We start from the raw sequence: 17,402 nt of genomic DNA, 5'->3' as shown, positions 1-17,402 counted from the left end.
TGTATGAGAATTTGATGTAGGAAATTGTCCTCAGTGCTTTTTATAGTGTTGTACAGGTGGATTGTGAAATATAACATCAAGTGTTATTAGGGGTCATTACATTTAAATATGCAATAACAACAGAAGGAAATAATAGTAGACGTGTCAATCATTCAGAATTCAGGCCATTTGTTTGTTGGCCCAAAAATCCCTTGGGACTAAAATAAAGTAGACTTTACTGGAATGTATCTTATCTCATAGACGATTGCGCTGAAAGACCAAAGTGTAATATCATAAAAGCCACCTGCTGCCATGTCTTAGCCATAAATCAGTCCAGAACCATCCAGTTCCGTCCCTCGACACACAAACTGAACAACGCCTCTCAACTCTTTCTAAGTTGATTGCAAAGTCCTTCAAATACACACAATATTGAGTAAAAAAAGCCATAGTGCCGAAGTTCATCAAGTCTTTAGGTGGCGGTTACAGAAAAACAGAAAAACTGCTCTCTTGATACTTTTTTATTTCCGTGTCGGTTGCATAAAACACAATCGGTCACAAACAGCACAATCAGGCGAAACTTCTTCTGTTCCCAAACACACCGGCAGTGCAGCACAAATATCCAGACACCTCCACGACCAGACTGCACCTGTAGGATCGGAGCATTTGGGCTTCTTTGGTGATTTTCACTTTTTTTTCTTTTCTTTTTTTTTACTGCGCAATAAAGTAGAAATAAAACCATATATAGCCAACACCTAGCAGGTAATGTAACCGTGGTCCAATATACAAGCTTGTAAACTATATTGTATCGAACACAATGTAATAACAAAAGCATTGGTATCAATTGGAAAGTACCTCCAAAGAAGATTCCCTCTGATATCTGAACAGGAAGCAGTACATTTATCTCCAACAGGTCAGATGTCTTCAATGCTCTGATTATTACCTGATTATTACCAAAGAAAAAGAAGAGAAAACAAGAAGAAACACAAACAGCTCAAGTCAAAACGCACTGTGTTACTCGAGTAGTTAAACCACTTTAGTGGCTCCCACTGCAACACAAACCATTTCGATTCTACTAATAGTCTATGAAGCACTTAATGGTTCGACTTCCCAGTGCATTTGCAACCTTCTCACTGATGAGCGGCCAATCCAACCACCAAGGATCCTCGTGGGGGGGGGGGGGTTGACCTGTTTTGGCACTTTGGTCTTATTCTCTGGAACAAACTAATTGTTAGTCGTATTGTATTTGATTTTAAAAAGAAGCAACAGCTCTTTAGTCTCTCTTCTCTTTTTTCACATTTGGGTTTAGTCAGTTGATTCTTGTTTCAGTTTGGGACGAGCGAGGAAAAGCAGCTTTTCACCTCGTTGTATTCTTTTAATGCAGCGACCCAAACCAGCTGCTACAGGTTCTGTAGACGGAGATGTCAGTCCTCTCACCCAACAACAGACAGCTCGAACACAACGTGCCCACGAGCTCATGGGTAAAAAGTTCATTCTCTTCCACACGATAAGGCGAAACGCCACAAAGTCGGCATGACGCCAACGTGTGTGAGTCATGTACAAGTACGTGTTGGTATCCCAAGATAACTGAAATGCAAAAATAAATAATTTACTGCAAACCGAGTCGTCCCCACTGGCCTCTGAATGGGCTGAACGCTTACTGGGCTGCGGGGGATTGTTTTTCTGGTTACAATTTGATTGAATTGAATTTTGGCAGCTTGGACTCTTCCCAACTTCTTCCGTGTAAAGGGCCGGCTGCGGTGCTGCGGTGCCGCGGTGCTGCGGTGACGGTGTGACGGTGTGGTTTCAACCACAGTCTGCTGAGCAGCCCGTCAAGCAGAGCGAGCCGAAGGGCCTTCTGGTTCTGTCTCCTCTTGGGTCCATCTTTATTGCTCCAGCCAGCGGTGCAAACTGGTCGGGGCGGTCCCGCTGACTTAAGGAAAGGCCAAAGGAAACCGAGGGCAGCAACTGCAAAAGGAGGGCAGATCACTCTGCAAGTCTTTCTAAAAACGATGGCCTTCTATCTGGGATATTGTGTGTTTCCTGAATCTGTTGCTCCGACTGTAAAGATCTTAGGCAGAAGAACGACGACCTAAAGGTTTGACAAAGATGGCCTCCGTTAAGATGAAACCAATCTTTACTGATGGAAGCAAACTGTGTCAAAATCACACTCTGTGAGCTCTATTCTCAGGGCCCTCATTTATAACAACATCCTACTTCTGCTTTTGCATCTGACACATCAAAGTCATAAATCAGCTCAGAGGTGCCCGTCAGGGAACCGCAGCTCGTTGGGGGTCAAGTTGACCCACGTTGTAATTTTTACCCGTGAGGACGATCTGACACGTTCTTCCACCATGATGCAGAGGGCTTCCACAGACCTTTTGTTATATTGATTAATTATGTTCCTATTTAAGACATGCCATTCAAATTGAAAAAACGTGGAGCGGACAAATCCTGCACATGGCACAAATTCACTATCAGTTAGCCTGATATGTGGAGGCTTCTCAGGTTTTTTCTCCACCCACACCCACCTTTTACCTTTGTGAATCATGGGCACATGAGGATGTCACCAGAATGCGCAGCAGCGAGTGGGCTAAAAATAAACCAAATATAGCTCTGCGATAAGCAATAATAGTCCTTATAAATCAATACATGCCTGGTCACCATGGATGAGCTGGGGTTGTATATGACAGCATAAGCGCACACACACACGCACACACACACAGAAGCACACCCACACCCACACACACACACACACACAGAAGCACACCCACACCCACACGGAAGGATGGGAGGGCTGATGATGGGGGGGGCGATAAAGTTGTCATAAAAGCATCGTGTCCTCTGGTCTTTCGGAGGAAAGAAGGAAATCATCACTGGCAGCCTCTCAGGTGAGTAGCAGCTTTCCTCAAAGGAGACGTGTGTTACGCAGAAACCTGGAGTTATTCACAGAAATAAGCATTTAGTTTTGTAATTAAAAGTTCTCAGGTATGACTACGAAAAAACCTAGGCTTAAGTTATGTGTGTTTTATTCATTTTTCTGATTTTATTTCAGAATATCAGTAAAAAGCTGGACCGAGTTAGTTTACATCGATTCTGTTAAGTTTATCTTTTTGCAGCGCAGAAGCAGGTACAATTGTTATTTTAAGAATGTGTCCCGCGCAGGCGGGAACGATAACATGTTCTACGCGTGTTTGAGGGAAACGATCAGCATCTATGTTTTTGTGTTTCCAGACGCTCATAATCCACAGACACACATCTATTCGCTGGCTTTGTGGCACCGACACTCTGACACGATGCACCTCAACCTTCCTCTCCTGTTTATTTGCCTTTTCGGCACAGGTAAAAAATCTCTACAACTCTTCTTGCTAACACCATCTAATGAGCTTCACGTTGTGACAAGTTGCAAGAAACGGCTTAACTGATGGTTAATAAATAATTTAACAATGGTTCATTATTCATTAACAAGAGGAGATTTGTTACCTGGTTGTTATACAGCTAAACGTGTTGTGGATCTCCATTAATACACGCTCGTGGAATTCCTGTTGATGCAACATTAAATATTGTAAGAAATGTAGTGTTATTGTGTAAAAAGCGTTAATCATATAAACCGATTTAGCTCCAGACAACTAAAAATTTGAAATTTAAAGGAGCAAATGTTGGACTCACATTTTAGCAATTTATTAAAAGTTGAAACCCTATCCTTTTTATTAGTTTTTTAATAAGGTTGAATGAGTGCATGGCTTCAAGGTCATAAAGGTTATAGTGTTTGTTTAAAGGGTTAGTCAAGCTCTGACGTTATTTGGTCAATGATTAGGTTTACTATCTTTGACATTGTCCCTATAATTATGGAAACCACCATATTTATTGGGAAACACTATTTCATAATTGCTCCATTAATACTGTTCATCACCATTACATGAAAAAACTATTTTATAATACATGTGAAGTCACAGCAAATAATTTGACATTTTATGGATTTTAATAAAATGACCTAAGGCAGTTTGAGAAATGGGGGGGAAACATTTCACAAAATAAAAGCTGAGTCAGTTTCTACCTGCATTTGTGGAAATCTAGGACCAAGTTAACATGCGTTTTCATCATTCTCCTTCAACACTTCTGTCTTTTTGCTTTTACCGACAGTCACCCTGTGTGGAGCACCTGTACCCGGCCCAACCACCCCAGCTCCAACCGGCACTTCTGCCACCACCCCAGCTCCAACCGGCACTTCTGCCACCACCCCAGCTCCAACCGGCACTTCTGCCACCACCCCAGCTCCAACCGGCACTTCTGCCACCACCCAAGCTCCAACCGGCACTTCTGCCACCACCCCAGCTCCAACCGGCACTTCTGCCACCACCCCAGCTCCAACCGGCACTTCTGCCACCACCCAAGCTCCACCCGGCACTTCTGCCACCACCCCAAGTCCATCCTCATCCGGTCCGGCCCCCACTGAAGGAACGGTTGCCCCTGAATCGACCAATCCTCCTCCAGCAGAGGGACTCTCGTCCGGAGCCATCGCCGGTATCGCCGTCGGCTCCATCGCGGGGGTGGCAGCTGTCGGTAAGTGCAATAAAAGCACACCCTTTTACGTAGGACCTCGTTTGTGTTTCCTCAATTAGACACCGTCCCAGTAATCCATTAACAAGGATTAAGCAAACCTTTGCACGACTGCCCCACCCCCCCCCCCCCTTCTGCTGATCCGCAGCATTTGAATAAATGCAAACCTCACTGTTCAAATCCAGAGATGCGTCAAATACCACTTTGTGTCTCAATCCCATTATCACGCAGAAATGAAAAAGAAAATGGGAAATGAATGACAGATTATCAAAACATCCATCAATCAGACTTCGTTGAATTTAGTGAATCAAGATTGTGAGATACGATAAGTCAAACATTTGACTGTCTAGACCAGCAAGATAAGATAATAAATTATAATTCTTACATATTATCTCATAACTATTAAAGCTCAAGACCTGAAGATCTGATTCTTTAGAATTTGTAATATTTATTCATTTTAAAGATTCAAGTATTTTTCCTTTATTATTCCTAAGATTGTACCTTTCATTTATTTTTTACCTTTCCCTGGCAATGATGTCCGTATCAATCCACCTGCTCAATGGACACGATGGACGTGGTCCTCAATTTACAAGGAACATGCAAACTGACCGTAGCTGAATAGCAATCCAAGGAAAACTGGAAAAAAGAAAAGAAAAACGATCATGGCTGTGCTATATACTTATTCTAATCGTATTTTAAGTATCAAGCACATGCGCACGGTAAAATAACTAAAACGAAAGCATGCTGGTGTAAAAGTAACGGCTTCTTTTCCTTCTATCTTCAGGTGGAGGTATCTTTGGCGCGCTGAAGTTCACTGGGAGGATCTAAGGTCACATGGTGACCCGTTTAACAAGACAGCGGAAAGATATTAATGTCTGAAAGGCTCAAATCAGAATATAATAATGACATAATAATAACGACTTGAGCCATTAGGAAGACATTAATTCAATTTGATCTATTTGATATTTTTATTGTCAGAATGAAAATGTGTTTTATACCGTACATTTTCTATTTTTGTCATGTTTTGGTACAGTAGCGGAAAAGGGTCTTTGAAATTAATCGACAGCCCTTTTCTACTGGATTTAATGCAATTGTTGGGAGCATTTGGTTTACAAAATATAATATATTAATATTGTGATATCCTTTACATCTAATAACTTTGGTATATTATTTCTACAATAGTCTATGGTGAGCGAAGTATGTTTAGGTCATCAGATTCATACATGGCATTCTGTAAAGACAAATGAAATAAAAAATAAATGAATACAGATGTTCCTTTAGACATTCACGTTCATTTTCAGTTGTTGACTGTTTTCTTATGAACTGGGCTTGGAGAAAAAATACAAACATTTAATAAATAACTGCTTCCCACTGTGACATAATATCACATATTTGTTATAAGTTATAAGTATGTTTGATGAAGTCATGAGTTTAATGATGCGTATGATATCTATCACATCTTTAATTAGTGTTCGCGGCTTACGATAAAGACATTTTAAATCTCATTATGGACGTGCTGGTCTTCGAGTTCATTCTTGTGATTTATATTTTTTTAGTTTGATGAAATCTCAAATCAGGAACGATTTACTGGCTTTTCACTGAGCTTTCAAGTACATCTCCTGGATGGAGTTTGCTCATTATGAGTCTTGATAAAAACCTTATCAGACGCACAACTATTGATGTAGTTAACCATCAGAATTGTAGATATCTTTTCTGTAAATGGGTCATGACTTAAGTGCCACCTGATCTTGTTATCTCTTATCAACAGAATCCCCTATCTCATTGGTTTTCTGGTTGACCTTTCCTTAGGGACCATAAATTCACACCTTCAGTTTTTTTGGCAAGCTTTAGTTGCTGTAGAGCATTTTAATCCTACAAACTTAGTATTCATCAAGAAAGATCCACTTTATTTTCATGTGTTGAGCTTGCTCTCAGTATGTGTGTTCATATTAACCGTACGAAGGCTTATTTAGCGGATTGATGCATTTATTTAAGTTTATTTGTGACAGATGCTATAAACCGAGGGGAAGGGCTGAATAAAATATAACTTTTAATAGTTACACTTGTGGGTGTAAAATACTGGCCCAAGTAAGATGCCATTTATTCAGTCCTATGGTAAAATGTTATAGATTTTGTGTATAGAATCGATCAACTTACTGTAGAGACCGTCATGATAATCTTATGGACTGTAAACATGCAGAGAATGGATGGGGGGACGCTGGGACGCTCCCGGCTGCCAAAACAAACACACAGGAACCTGAACCACATGACCAATGTGAGACCACAGAGACCTATAGAGAGGACAGACTAAACAAACACAGGAGGCAAAGCTCAATCACATCAATCGCACAGATGAGAGACGGACAAACAGCACACGGAGGGACAGAGCTGAGAGGGACAACAACATGCACTGAAGCGGGCGAGGCAGACGAGAGGAGAGGATGGACCTCCTCGAGGACGAAGATCCAGAGCCAAACATCTGGAACGAGGCCCCCTGACACGCAGCGATTTGAGATGGGATTCAACGAAGGGCAGCTTTTCTATAAAACCAACAAGATCACATTATTTAAGTGGCTTGTGACTCACTAGAATAAAATTGTGTCGGTTGTTCATTGCACAATTTAAGTGACAGTAAAGTGAGCAAGTGAAGTCTCTGCAGCACAAAGCGGTTTGATTTTGCGATAGCTTCTGTTTCCCTATAGATTAGTAAACCCCGTGAGACCAACGACAGAACAGGCAGTTCATTCTAGTTGTAAAATAGTGTGCCAGATTGTAAAAAAGAGTTCTAGATATCCTGTAACAGAAGCACTCTATTGGAATCTAAATCTAATCTGACGATAGTTGACCTATTTGAATTCAGTCAAATCAGCTTCAGTGGAGTGACCGACTCAAAGAACAACATCTGCGGGCCAAAAGGAGAGACAATTCTTTCAATTACTTTTGAAAATAATGAGTGACGAATAATGAACCAGGTTTGTGTGGTTTAAACCACATTCATAGGTCAGGAATTTATAACATTCAACATTACAAAAAAGGACACAGAGCTTTCAAATGTTCACCAAGGCAGATGGTTTAGAAGCCAAAAGCAACTTGGACAATGTCTGAAGAAAGACCATATCAAAATGTGTAAGAACAGATATTATTAGATCTGCTACCTTTAGTACAGAAAAATAAGGGACTACGGCCGACGGGACATTCTTTCAAATCGACACTCCGCCCCGCCCTCCTCTGACTCTGATTGGCCGTGAACCTGAAATAGACCAATCAAACCAACGATGGCAGCGGGTATTACCCAATGCGCGTCCCGTATTGATTCAAAACAGGACGTGTTATTTTACTGTCAAATACTGGACTATTCCGTATTTTAAGGGACGGGGGGGAAACCCTGGATTATATATTTTTTATCAGAAGATGTTTGTGACCTTGTTTTGATTCAGGTGCTTGGTGGAGCAACCCCACATCACTGCCACGGGTGTGGATTCATGACATCACTCCACGGATTAGCCTGTACTGTCTCCAGGTGGACAGCAAACACACATAGCACAAAGGCTAGCAGAGCTAAGCCAAGCTAACAGTTAGCGACAGAATGCAACGTTACCCCCCCCCAGGCCAAGATAATAACAAAAAAGGAGCAAGTCAATTATGACATTGGTTGAGCATAAATAGACTATAGGAAGAGTCAATAGATTACTAAAACTCAAATGAGTTACGTAAAGCCATAAAAAGTAGTAGACGGTGTTCGCTGATCTGACAGGAAGTTGCGTAACAACCGCCAGAGTTCTTCTTCGGGAATTTACCGCAAAAGGTAGAACGTACTTCAAGCCCGTTATCGCCCCCTGTGGATATAGTGTTCCTCAACATACAATAAAGTAAATTACAATTTGTTCATTGATTTACAGAAATAGGGACAGATGTATGTATGACAATTCATCCATGACCTGGTTATAATTGCAGTAGGGCCAGTGTTTTATTTCATATTATTTACTTTTACCAAACTTTAATACATAACATCTACTAAAAGTCCCCACCGTGACATCACAGCTGTTCTTTAAAGTGGACTTTAGCCATCACGAGGCCTTCATCGTTTTATGGTAGCTTAGCTTATCAACACAAGGAGCGAAACCAGCACTGCTCCCACGAAGGCAAATTACTGTTAATACCCTGAGCCGTGTGATCAGCCCATATGGCGTGCACGGGAGCCAGAGGCACTGCTCGGGCATGCGTGTTGGGGGAGGACAGTGGATCTGTAAAAACATTTAAATAAACCAAACTAATAAGGGCTCTTTGAGGAGAGAATACAATAGAGATTTCAATGAAACCTCCCCAAGGTACTATTTCAATATTTTTTTTATATTACACTTTTTCAACAACAATTTCTTTTGAATATTTAAATTAAACATGAGCTAATGCTAAACAGCCAATAGACAACTTGATTAAACACAGCGATGTGTATTTTGGATGTTTCCTTCCCAGTAGTCTGAGAGAATAAAAAGTAACAAAACAATAAATGTATTTGCAATTCATATGTTTCTTTTGGCTTTGACTAAAAATTGAAATTCTCAGCTAAAAGAAGAGTCAGCTGATCATCGAAGTCAGTCGGCTTCCTCCTCTGGGAACCGTGACTGGTTCTGCACACAATTTCATCTTTATGAGGTGATAATGTTTTGTGTTTCTGTTTGTCAACTTTGGATTAGCTGGACAACGTACAAAGATAAAAACATCATGCAATATAAGTCAACAGTGAAGTTTAATCATTTTTCGACTCCGAACTGATAAAAGGTGTAAAGTCAGCAAACATTATTGCGGCAAGAAGTACGGTACTGTTGATGCTTTTTTTTTTTTTTTGTACAGCTGATTTGGTATGTCTGGCTTTTTCACACGTACATTCACTGCGCTGTTCATAAATACTATACAAAAATAATATGTGCTTTGCCAGAAAACATCCTCTCTACATTAGTGGATTGAGAAAAACTATACGGCTTTGTTCACTGCCATACACACGCTACGTATGCTCTTCCATCTACTGCCATTCTCTTAAATAGAAAACATTACATCCTTCACTTTCTGTGCGAGGCATTTTTAAAGTCTCTGCCGTGTCATCACACATGAACGTCCTTATGGTTGCTGGTCCGTGTCCACAGCGCATGAAAAAGATAAAGGAAATCCACTCGATCGGGTGCAGATTCGGGCCCAGGCACAGCTGTGCGGTCTTTTTTTTGTTTTTTCTACAGTGAAAAGTGTCCTGCAAAGAGATTTTAATTTCAGAATCACAGCTGGGCCTCGAGCTGAATTTTACGTTCTTCTTTTTTTCTTTCTCTAAATCATAGTAGTGTTTTCTCTTTGCTGCTTCAGGTACGAGCTCAGCTGGATACAATCCAGCCTTTTCGCTCTCAAAAAAAGACAAAAAAACAAAACAAAAACACATCGAATGTCAGAGGGCGTTTCCCCCCCATCCTGCAACACAGCCTGTAATGACAGTACTCTCTCCACAAGGGGGAGCTCCCTCTCTCTCTCCCTCTCTCTCCCAGCAGGCGGGCGTCCGACTCCACCGGCGCGGTGCAGCATCATCGACTCCTGGCGCCGGCCCGCCTAAAGACGGCACGTCTGGTATTTGCTGTGCGGGGGGGCAGCCAGCTCGTAGAAGAGGACGTAGGCGTTGCTGCTGCGGACCTGGCTGGAGGACACGGGGCTCACCCTGCGAGGAACGCACAGCACGCCGTCATTAGGACGACCTCCACGCAGCCAACAGGTCCACACGCCCTTTCATTCCTTCCATTTTGAGCCAGAGATACGAGAGCGCAATACCTGGAGTCGTTGTAGCTGTACCACTCGCCCAGCGCCGGGTTCTTGCAGTAGGCTGTGTAGTGGCCCCCCAGAGCGTTCCCCGAGTGGTTGGACACGGCGTACAGGTTGTACGAGGCGCGCTCTGCAGGGGGAGACAGAGACGGGGCATTGCTCATCAGATCCAGCCGAGCTTGGGACAGTGCGTGCACTCATTTTTGACGTTTTGTCTCCAGTCGGTCAGAAAAACAACTCACCGCCGCTCTCCGAGGCGAACTCCCGCAGGTCCAGCTCTTTGACGGGGAAGTTGACGTAAGTGGAGAGTTTGCTGGTCCGGATGTTGGAGTCGGAGAAGCGCTTCAGGTCTGAGAGGAGCATCGGGTCAAGGACCAGACGCTGGTTCAGAAGGAGGGCTTCTACTCCGCAGCATTTGAGCTTCAGGCCACAAGATCTATTCCATTTCTGAGCTACTTGCAGGTACCGATATCCCCTAATGTGAGTCAGGGTGGCCTCACCGGACGGATCGAGAAGATTGAAATCGTTCAACAACAGCACCCCTTAAAGTGCAGTCATAGCAAACGTTGGTCAGGCCATTGTGTGCAGTCAGCGCGCATGCTAATGTGTTAGCAGGACTACTGTCGTTTACATGATGCAAGGATACGAAGCACGAGGATCTGGGGGAACTTCTGGATGCTGAATCTCTTGGTGCATTTCCTTCTGGCTTTGCATCGGTTGCACGTCTGAGAGAGTGGGAGAGAGCGAGAGAGGGGGGTGAGGTGCTGCTGCTGCATGTTCCATGTCTGCTCGCGGAGCGTGGAGGCTTCTTACCGGTCGCTCTTCTCCGTCCAACACATCTTCTTTTGTGAAGAGCCTCAAGCAGTCTTTGAGAGTCACTTCGCCGGAGCTCTTCTGCGGAGACGGAGAGCAAAGGATGTCCAGTCAGGAAACGGCAAACTAAATGAACTTTAGATTTTATGAGATGTACAAAAAAGACACTTCGGCCGTCTACGTCAGAATTTCATAACGTACTCGTTTGCCCTGCAGATCGGCTAAACCTTTTCTACAGTTGGTGTGTGTGTTCTGACCTGTGCGACCGGTATGGACAGGTCCCAGAATGGATCAAACACCGTGGAACGGAAGCCGCAGACGGTGCAGGTCACGGAGCTCTTCAGCTGTCCAACAAATAGATCTAAAAAAATAAAAAAAGCAGAAATTACATTTAACGCTCATGTAAATGAAAGTAGGGTTTTAAAGGAAATGATGCTGCCGGTCAAGCTAAATCCCGTACCCACGACTTTGCTGTCCTCTCTCTCCAAGTAAATGTTCCACATGCGCTTGCCCTTTTCATCATCCCTGTGAAGGAAACCAGACGGTGGATCTCAGGTCCAAATACTCACACGCCAACGATATTTTGCCTCAAAACCACTGAAACCCGCGGCGGAAATCAGCACATTGTTGCGCCGACTTACGAGAGGTGGTCAAAGTCCTCGACGGGCATCTTGGGGCAGACGGTCACCCGGTTGACCTCATTGTGGAGACCGTCCAGTAGGAAGCGCAGAAACTCCTGGGCGTCCTGCTGACTGCAGGGAGACACAAGGCGAATGGTCACTTCCTTCGCTGTCAAGTCAAACCGGATCGAGGGGGGGGGGGGAAGCCAGCGGAGGACGACGGCGGCGGAAGACTTACTTGCAGCCCACAAATTTGGGAGCGAATCTCTGGATCTGGCTCCTGAAATCAGAGGGACTGATGGCCTCGTTGTTCACCGAGGTCCACAGGCTCTGGGTCAGCTTCGCAAACTCTGGAGGCAAAGGACGGACAAATAAGTCACGAGGAGAAGCCGTTACTCTAATTCACCACACTGTCCTGTACAAATCGTCCACGAGTCAGCGCGTCCAGAGCCATCTGTATTCTTTGGCTAAAGAAACCTAATCTCACTGTCCACTGCATTTCAACCGCAGGTCAAAGGTCGTAATCGGCGACTGGAACTGGCTCCCGGGTGTGACGGTGACGTGACCAAGTGGGTCACGTGATGACACCGCAGCCAGTCCCGAGGGAGGAAGAGTCATCTCGCCGCCGCGGACACCAAGTCAACGCCGCAGGAATGAAATACGGCGGCACACCTTTTTTTTTTTCCTTCTTCTTCTAAATACCGAGAGAAAGTTGCGACACCGGATGTACTTTTACACGTTGTATTAGAAGGCGTGCTTTAACGTGTTCTTCTAATGTGGTTTCTTTATCCTGTTCCGTGGCTAATCTTGATTTCCCTCATTAATCCGCTCTTGTACTGCACCGATCACCACGCACAAGTGAACACATCCCTGGCAACATGCGATGCACGCACAGAGCGGCCCGTGGGAACGCCGTGTGCCAACGCCTCCTCTAAAACGCCCTCTAGGAACTAAATGGTGCCTTTCATTCGGTGCCAGCGCTCATTTCTAATATATTTGGAGTACAGGGTAAACCGGAACACTTTCACAGCCGCTTCCATGGATGGAATTATACATGGAATTGAATGGAAATGTCCTTTAAACAACCCCCTTCTTTTAATCCAATAGTGCGCTTTAAAGTGTCCGGTGTCCCTTGACGCTGCTCGCGATAACCCGGTTTACAGCCCAGCAACACGCAGCCGATACCGGGTACATAAAAACACCACGTGACCCTTCTATTGAGCCATAAAGTGACTCAACGCCCGGCGAGGCCCCGCTCGCGCCTCCCGACAGCTCGGAGCGCCTCCTACCTTCCATGAGAGCGGCGCTGGTCTTGCTGCTGCTGCTGCTGCTGATGAGGTCCGTGCGGTGCCGGTTCCTCAGGCAGTAGTCCCTCAGCTCGGGAGTGTTACTCAGACACTGAAGGATGGAGTTCATGAAGCACTGGAAGGCACACAAAGACACGCAGAGATGAGTCCGACGCGGCTCCGGTCACGGCGCAGCGCGTTGTGGACACGCGGCGGCACTCACCGTGTTGCCCAGGTTCCGCAGTCCCACCAGGCCTTGAGGACTCTTGTTCTAGGTCACAAACAGAGGAGCAAACGGGATTTGAGGTCGTTCGCGCTTCTATTGGAGAACCGTGGAGCAAAAGCAAAAGCTTTTAAACCGCGTGTGGAGGACCAGAAACGTTACGTGAATTCCCTTAATGCTCTGTTGCAATTTGAATATATGGGACTGGACCATAACGTGGTTTAACAATCCGGACCAGGAGACACAACGGAGCCGTTGTCTTGTACGAAATGAATACGTGATGCCGCGTTGGTGGTAAACAGACACATGGCGCCACGTCCTAAAAGCAACTTCTGCTCCACAGCGTCCCCGTCCCCCCCCATGACATTCCTGAAGCGCAAGAGAGCACGAGGGGGGGGGGGGGGGGGGCGGAGGGGCACCTGACGGTCACATTGTTGGCGCCAGCAGCTGGCCGCGGTCATCAGCTAACGCCCCACGTGCTCAGAGGAAACATCGGCACAGTGCGTCCCTGCATCCGCACCCCCTCCCCCCCCCTCAGAGAGGCGCTTACAAAAGCACGTGACGTCGACTGGGAAACTGGAGAACGCCACGCGGTGTCGTCATGTGGTGTGTGCGACACGATACGATCTGACCCGCTGGGCCCACTGATGTGAGGCTCTGAAAGCTGCAGCAGGGACCCGGATGTTCGCCTCAAAAGTCTTAATAACATGCAACCAAAAAGGGAAAAGGAATGACACGTGTTTCAGATTATTAACAGGAACGCAGCACGACGTGAGAGAGAAGGCAGCGCTCAGTTCGGTTCATTGTAAAAAAAAAAAAAAAAAGTGTCCCACCGGCCTAAACAAGATCCTTCCTCAACACAGTGTCCAATAAGTGACAGTGTAACTCGATGACACGGAGCAAAGACGCACCATCGCGCCTCAGTGGTCTGACGGGAGGAGGAGAAAACGATGACGCAATGACGGAAGCACGCGACACACCGTTAAAACGTTTGATGGAAATATATGGTTCTTCTCTGTTGGAGGAATCTGCAGCAAACGTTGCGTTTGTCCTCGTCTTGTAGAACGTCTCTGCAGCAACGTTTACGTTCAGGCAGACAGCTGCTCGGTCAGCTGAGGAGGTTTGGTGCCTCGACACGTTGCTCCAGAATGACGAAGGAAAGAGAATTTGTGAAAATATCTACAGCGCTCATGGCTTTAATCCTAAATGTTTCTCCTCCTTTAATGCTACCCCGCCGCCACCCTCCTCCTCCTCCTCCTCCTCCCTGCCGTATTTGGAGGTGAACATATGGTGGTCACTCGGCACGCTCAGCAGGCAGCTTGTGATGCACAGAAGAAAAACCTGAGGAGGTTTTGCAGTCAGGTAATCTCTGAACGCCGTCCACTGGTTGAGATGACTTCAGAAAGGAGAGATAAGGAGGTAGGAGGGGAGGGGAGTGGGGGGGGCACAGCGTCCTCAACAGGCTTTGCGTGCCCCGCTCAAGGCCAAATTACATGTGACGAAGGAAGCTGTCCTTCGCAGCTATGCCACTCCCTTGGAGAGAGTGAAGACACGCGTCTCTGTTGGGAGGCGTCCAAAATGTCACAGGAGTGTTGGCATGCTTCTTGAAGTGTTCGAAAGATAAAAGAAAAGAAAAAAGAAAATACAGAAGCAGGCTCTAGTATGTTCAAGCTCATCTCTCCTTCAGACCATCTCGGAGAATCACTGCGTTTAACCGGGAGTACCTCAACAAAACCAGCACAAACAAGAAGATATATGCAAAGAAAGATTTTGTGGTTGCAACATCTCAATACGTCAGATGATCACTAGTCATTTAGGATTATTCTCCACGGCATCGTGAATGCATTTAACTAAATTCACAGAAATCCATCACAGATGATGCAGATGTTTCAGTCCAGACCAAAGTTGTGCAGCCGGGAAGCACCAACAACTGCATGGGACTGGTGGACTACACCAAGAGAAGACAATAAACTAAAGTATGCATACCAGTGAGAGCACAGACCAATAATAAACCACCCCCCCCCCCCCCCCCGCCTCCCCCTTCAGAGGACACAGGCTGAGCCAAGAGGACGCGCAGGCCGAGTGTTCACACAACGTACTCTGCAGGTGACACGGCGTCCGTCTGGTCTCCTTATCTGGAGCTCTATGTTACGCAATGTGCCCCCCCCCCCCCCCCAACGGCTGCTTTGATGCAGGCAGCTGCTGTTCTTGACTCCCCGAAATTGTGCTCACAGCGCCCCCCCCACACCTCCCCTCTCTATCTCTCCATTGACCACTTGAGGGGCAGATAAGGGCCTGAAAGGTCACAGTCGGTTTCCCATTTGGCAGAATGGAGATGAGAAGTAACCTAAAGACACTTGAGGATTCGGGATATTTTTTTTCTTTTAACGGCTGCAGTCATTTCTGTGCAAAAAGAAAAGTCTCCTCATCTGCCCCAAAAAGTGGCGATGACCTTAAAGTGACCTCTTGTATTACATTACACCACATGTCATTTAGCTTTTGTCCAAAGCCACTTACAAGAAGTGCATTCAACCATAAGGATACAAACTCAGAAGAGCAAGAAACAAGAGCAGAAGTGCAAATGTATCTCATGTCATCTCTTTATTCTCCACATAAGTGTCAGCGTTACACTTTTTACTTGATCTACGGTCCAAACTGAGAACTTCCGAGAAACAAACTTCGAAGTCCAAACAATATATTTAGGCCAGAACATTGAAGTTGTCTCCTGCCTAAAATAAATACATTTGGAAATCAATATTTTAAAAAAAAGAAACATCTTATTTAAATAGCACGAAGCCCCAGTCAGACCCCCCCCTGTTCAAGGCTGCGCACACAGCGTGTAATATAGTTCTTGTAAAACTACATGTATACTTAAACAGTAATAATAATTGAAACAAGCTGCCGATAGGGTCGATGCATGTGGGGGGGGGCAGGACTCACCTTGGCCTGGTTGATGATCAGCCCCATGAACGTGGACACCAGCTTGGACCGGGACAGCGACGGGCTCTTCCGCCGCAGCTCGGGCTTGTCTGAGGGGAACGCGGCCGGTTCCTCCGGCACCGTCACCGTGTACGAGTGTCGCAGAGACGGCATGTCCGACGGCGGCGGCGGCGGCGTCGACGCGGTGCGGGTGGAAAAATCCCACTTTAATCGATAAATGAATCGAGCGGCAGGCCGGACGGTCGTCGTCGTCGTGCTGCCGCTGCTGCTTCTGTGTCTGCGGGCTCTGGCTCGCTTCTGCCCCGCACTCTGTGCGCCACAGCGGCCCGCGCGCAGCACAATAAACACGGAGGCGGCGCGCGCGTCGGAGGTTTTGCTGCGTGCTGTAAACACCGCCCCCCCCAGCGGCGAGGCGCTGCCTTCACGGGCCGTGGGAAATAGCGACACCGCCTCCCGGCACGTCGGCTCTCTCTCGCTATACTGCTATTTGGGGTATAGTTCCTCATTTATTTGGTTACTAGTTTGGTTAAGATGTTCTGTTTGCTGGGACTGCTCTAAACTAATAGATAAAACAAATGTGAAAGGGGGCACCTACACCCCAGGGATACAATCATGTGTTATTACATTGCATTACATGTCATTTAGCTGACGCTTTTATCCAAAGCGATAAGTGCATTCAACCATAGGGGTACAAAATCAGAAGAGCAAGAAACAAGTGCAGCCGAAAATTTCCTCCTTGTTATGAATGGAAGATCTCTGAAACAAATGTAGTGGAGTATAAAAAAAAACATTAAAAAAATATCACATTTAATTCTTCACACGATGGCCTTTGCGAGCCTTTGCACTTTAGCCAAATAGCTGCTGAAGCAGTTAGCCTGTTGTGCAGTTAAAACCAAATATGCGTGCGAGTAGAAAGAAAACTAACAGAGAACTCATCGACCTTGACTTTGATCTTTCGACTGTGGCTCTGACCTGACACAGAAACGAGTCTGATAAGAAACCCGATAGCCGTCCTTGTAAACCTTTACACGTCCTTACGAACCACAGAGTCCAGTGCCTTCGGAATCACGTAACACGCGATGCATCAGGCTGTATTCCTGTGTTTATTATTGCATGTGGCGAGTAGTGACAACAAACAACGTGCATCTTAATTGGGTACAACTGAAGAAGCTTGGGTCTCTTGGGTGG

At 45.6% G+C, this 17,402-nt stretch overlaps 2 protein-coding genes across 2 annotated transcripts; one reads left to right on the top strand and one right to left on the bottom strand.

Moving 5' to 3' along the window:
* The first annotated feature begins 2,836 nt into the window (after positions 1–2,836).
* LOC120822571 (uncharacterized) lies at positions 2,837–5,804 on the top strand. The gene is made up of 4 exons (XM_040182348.2): positions 2,837–2,867; positions 3,211–3,318; positions 4,120–4,539; positions 5,321–5,804. Exons 2-4 carry the CDS (start codon positions 3,273–3,275, stop codon positions 5,362–5,364), a joined length of 510 nt encoding a protein of 169 aa, XP_040038282.2. The 5' UTR covers positions 2,837–2,867; positions 3,211–3,272; the 3' UTR covers positions 5,365–5,804.
* A 3,462-nt stretch (positions 5,805–9,266) lies between these two features.
* LOC120822570 (ubiquitin carboxyl-terminal hydrolase 2) lies at positions 9,267–16,618 on the bottom strand. Its single transcript, XM_040182347.2, has 12 exons — positions 16,215–16,618; positions 13,275–13,322; positions 13,055–13,187; positions 12,004–12,115; positions 11,787–11,897; positions 11,606–11,670; positions 11,403–11,506; positions 11,146–11,226; positions 10,979–11,057; positions 10,575–10,682; positions 10,342–10,462; positions 9,267–10,231 (listed from the first exon to the last, which is right to left on the bottom strand). Exons 1-12 carry the CDS (start codon positions 16,365–16,367, stop codon positions 10,126–10,128), a joined length of 1,221 nt encoding a protein of 406 aa, XP_040038281.2. The 5' UTR covers positions 16,368–16,618; the 3' UTR covers positions 9,267–10,125.
* Positions 16,619–17,402: the final 784 nt, after the last annotated feature.

Source organism: Gasterosteus aculeatus, chromosome 7, assembly GCF_964276395.1.
Source record: "Gasterosteus aculeatus chromosome 7, fGasAcu3.hap1.1, whole genome shotgun sequence".
NCBI classification, from domain to species: Eukaryota; Metazoa; Chordata; class Actinopteri; order Perciformes; family Gasterosteidae; genus Gasterosteus; species Gasterosteus aculeatus.
Note: the sequence above shows the minus strand (reverse complement) of the source record. Positions and strands in the feature narration are given on the sequence as shown.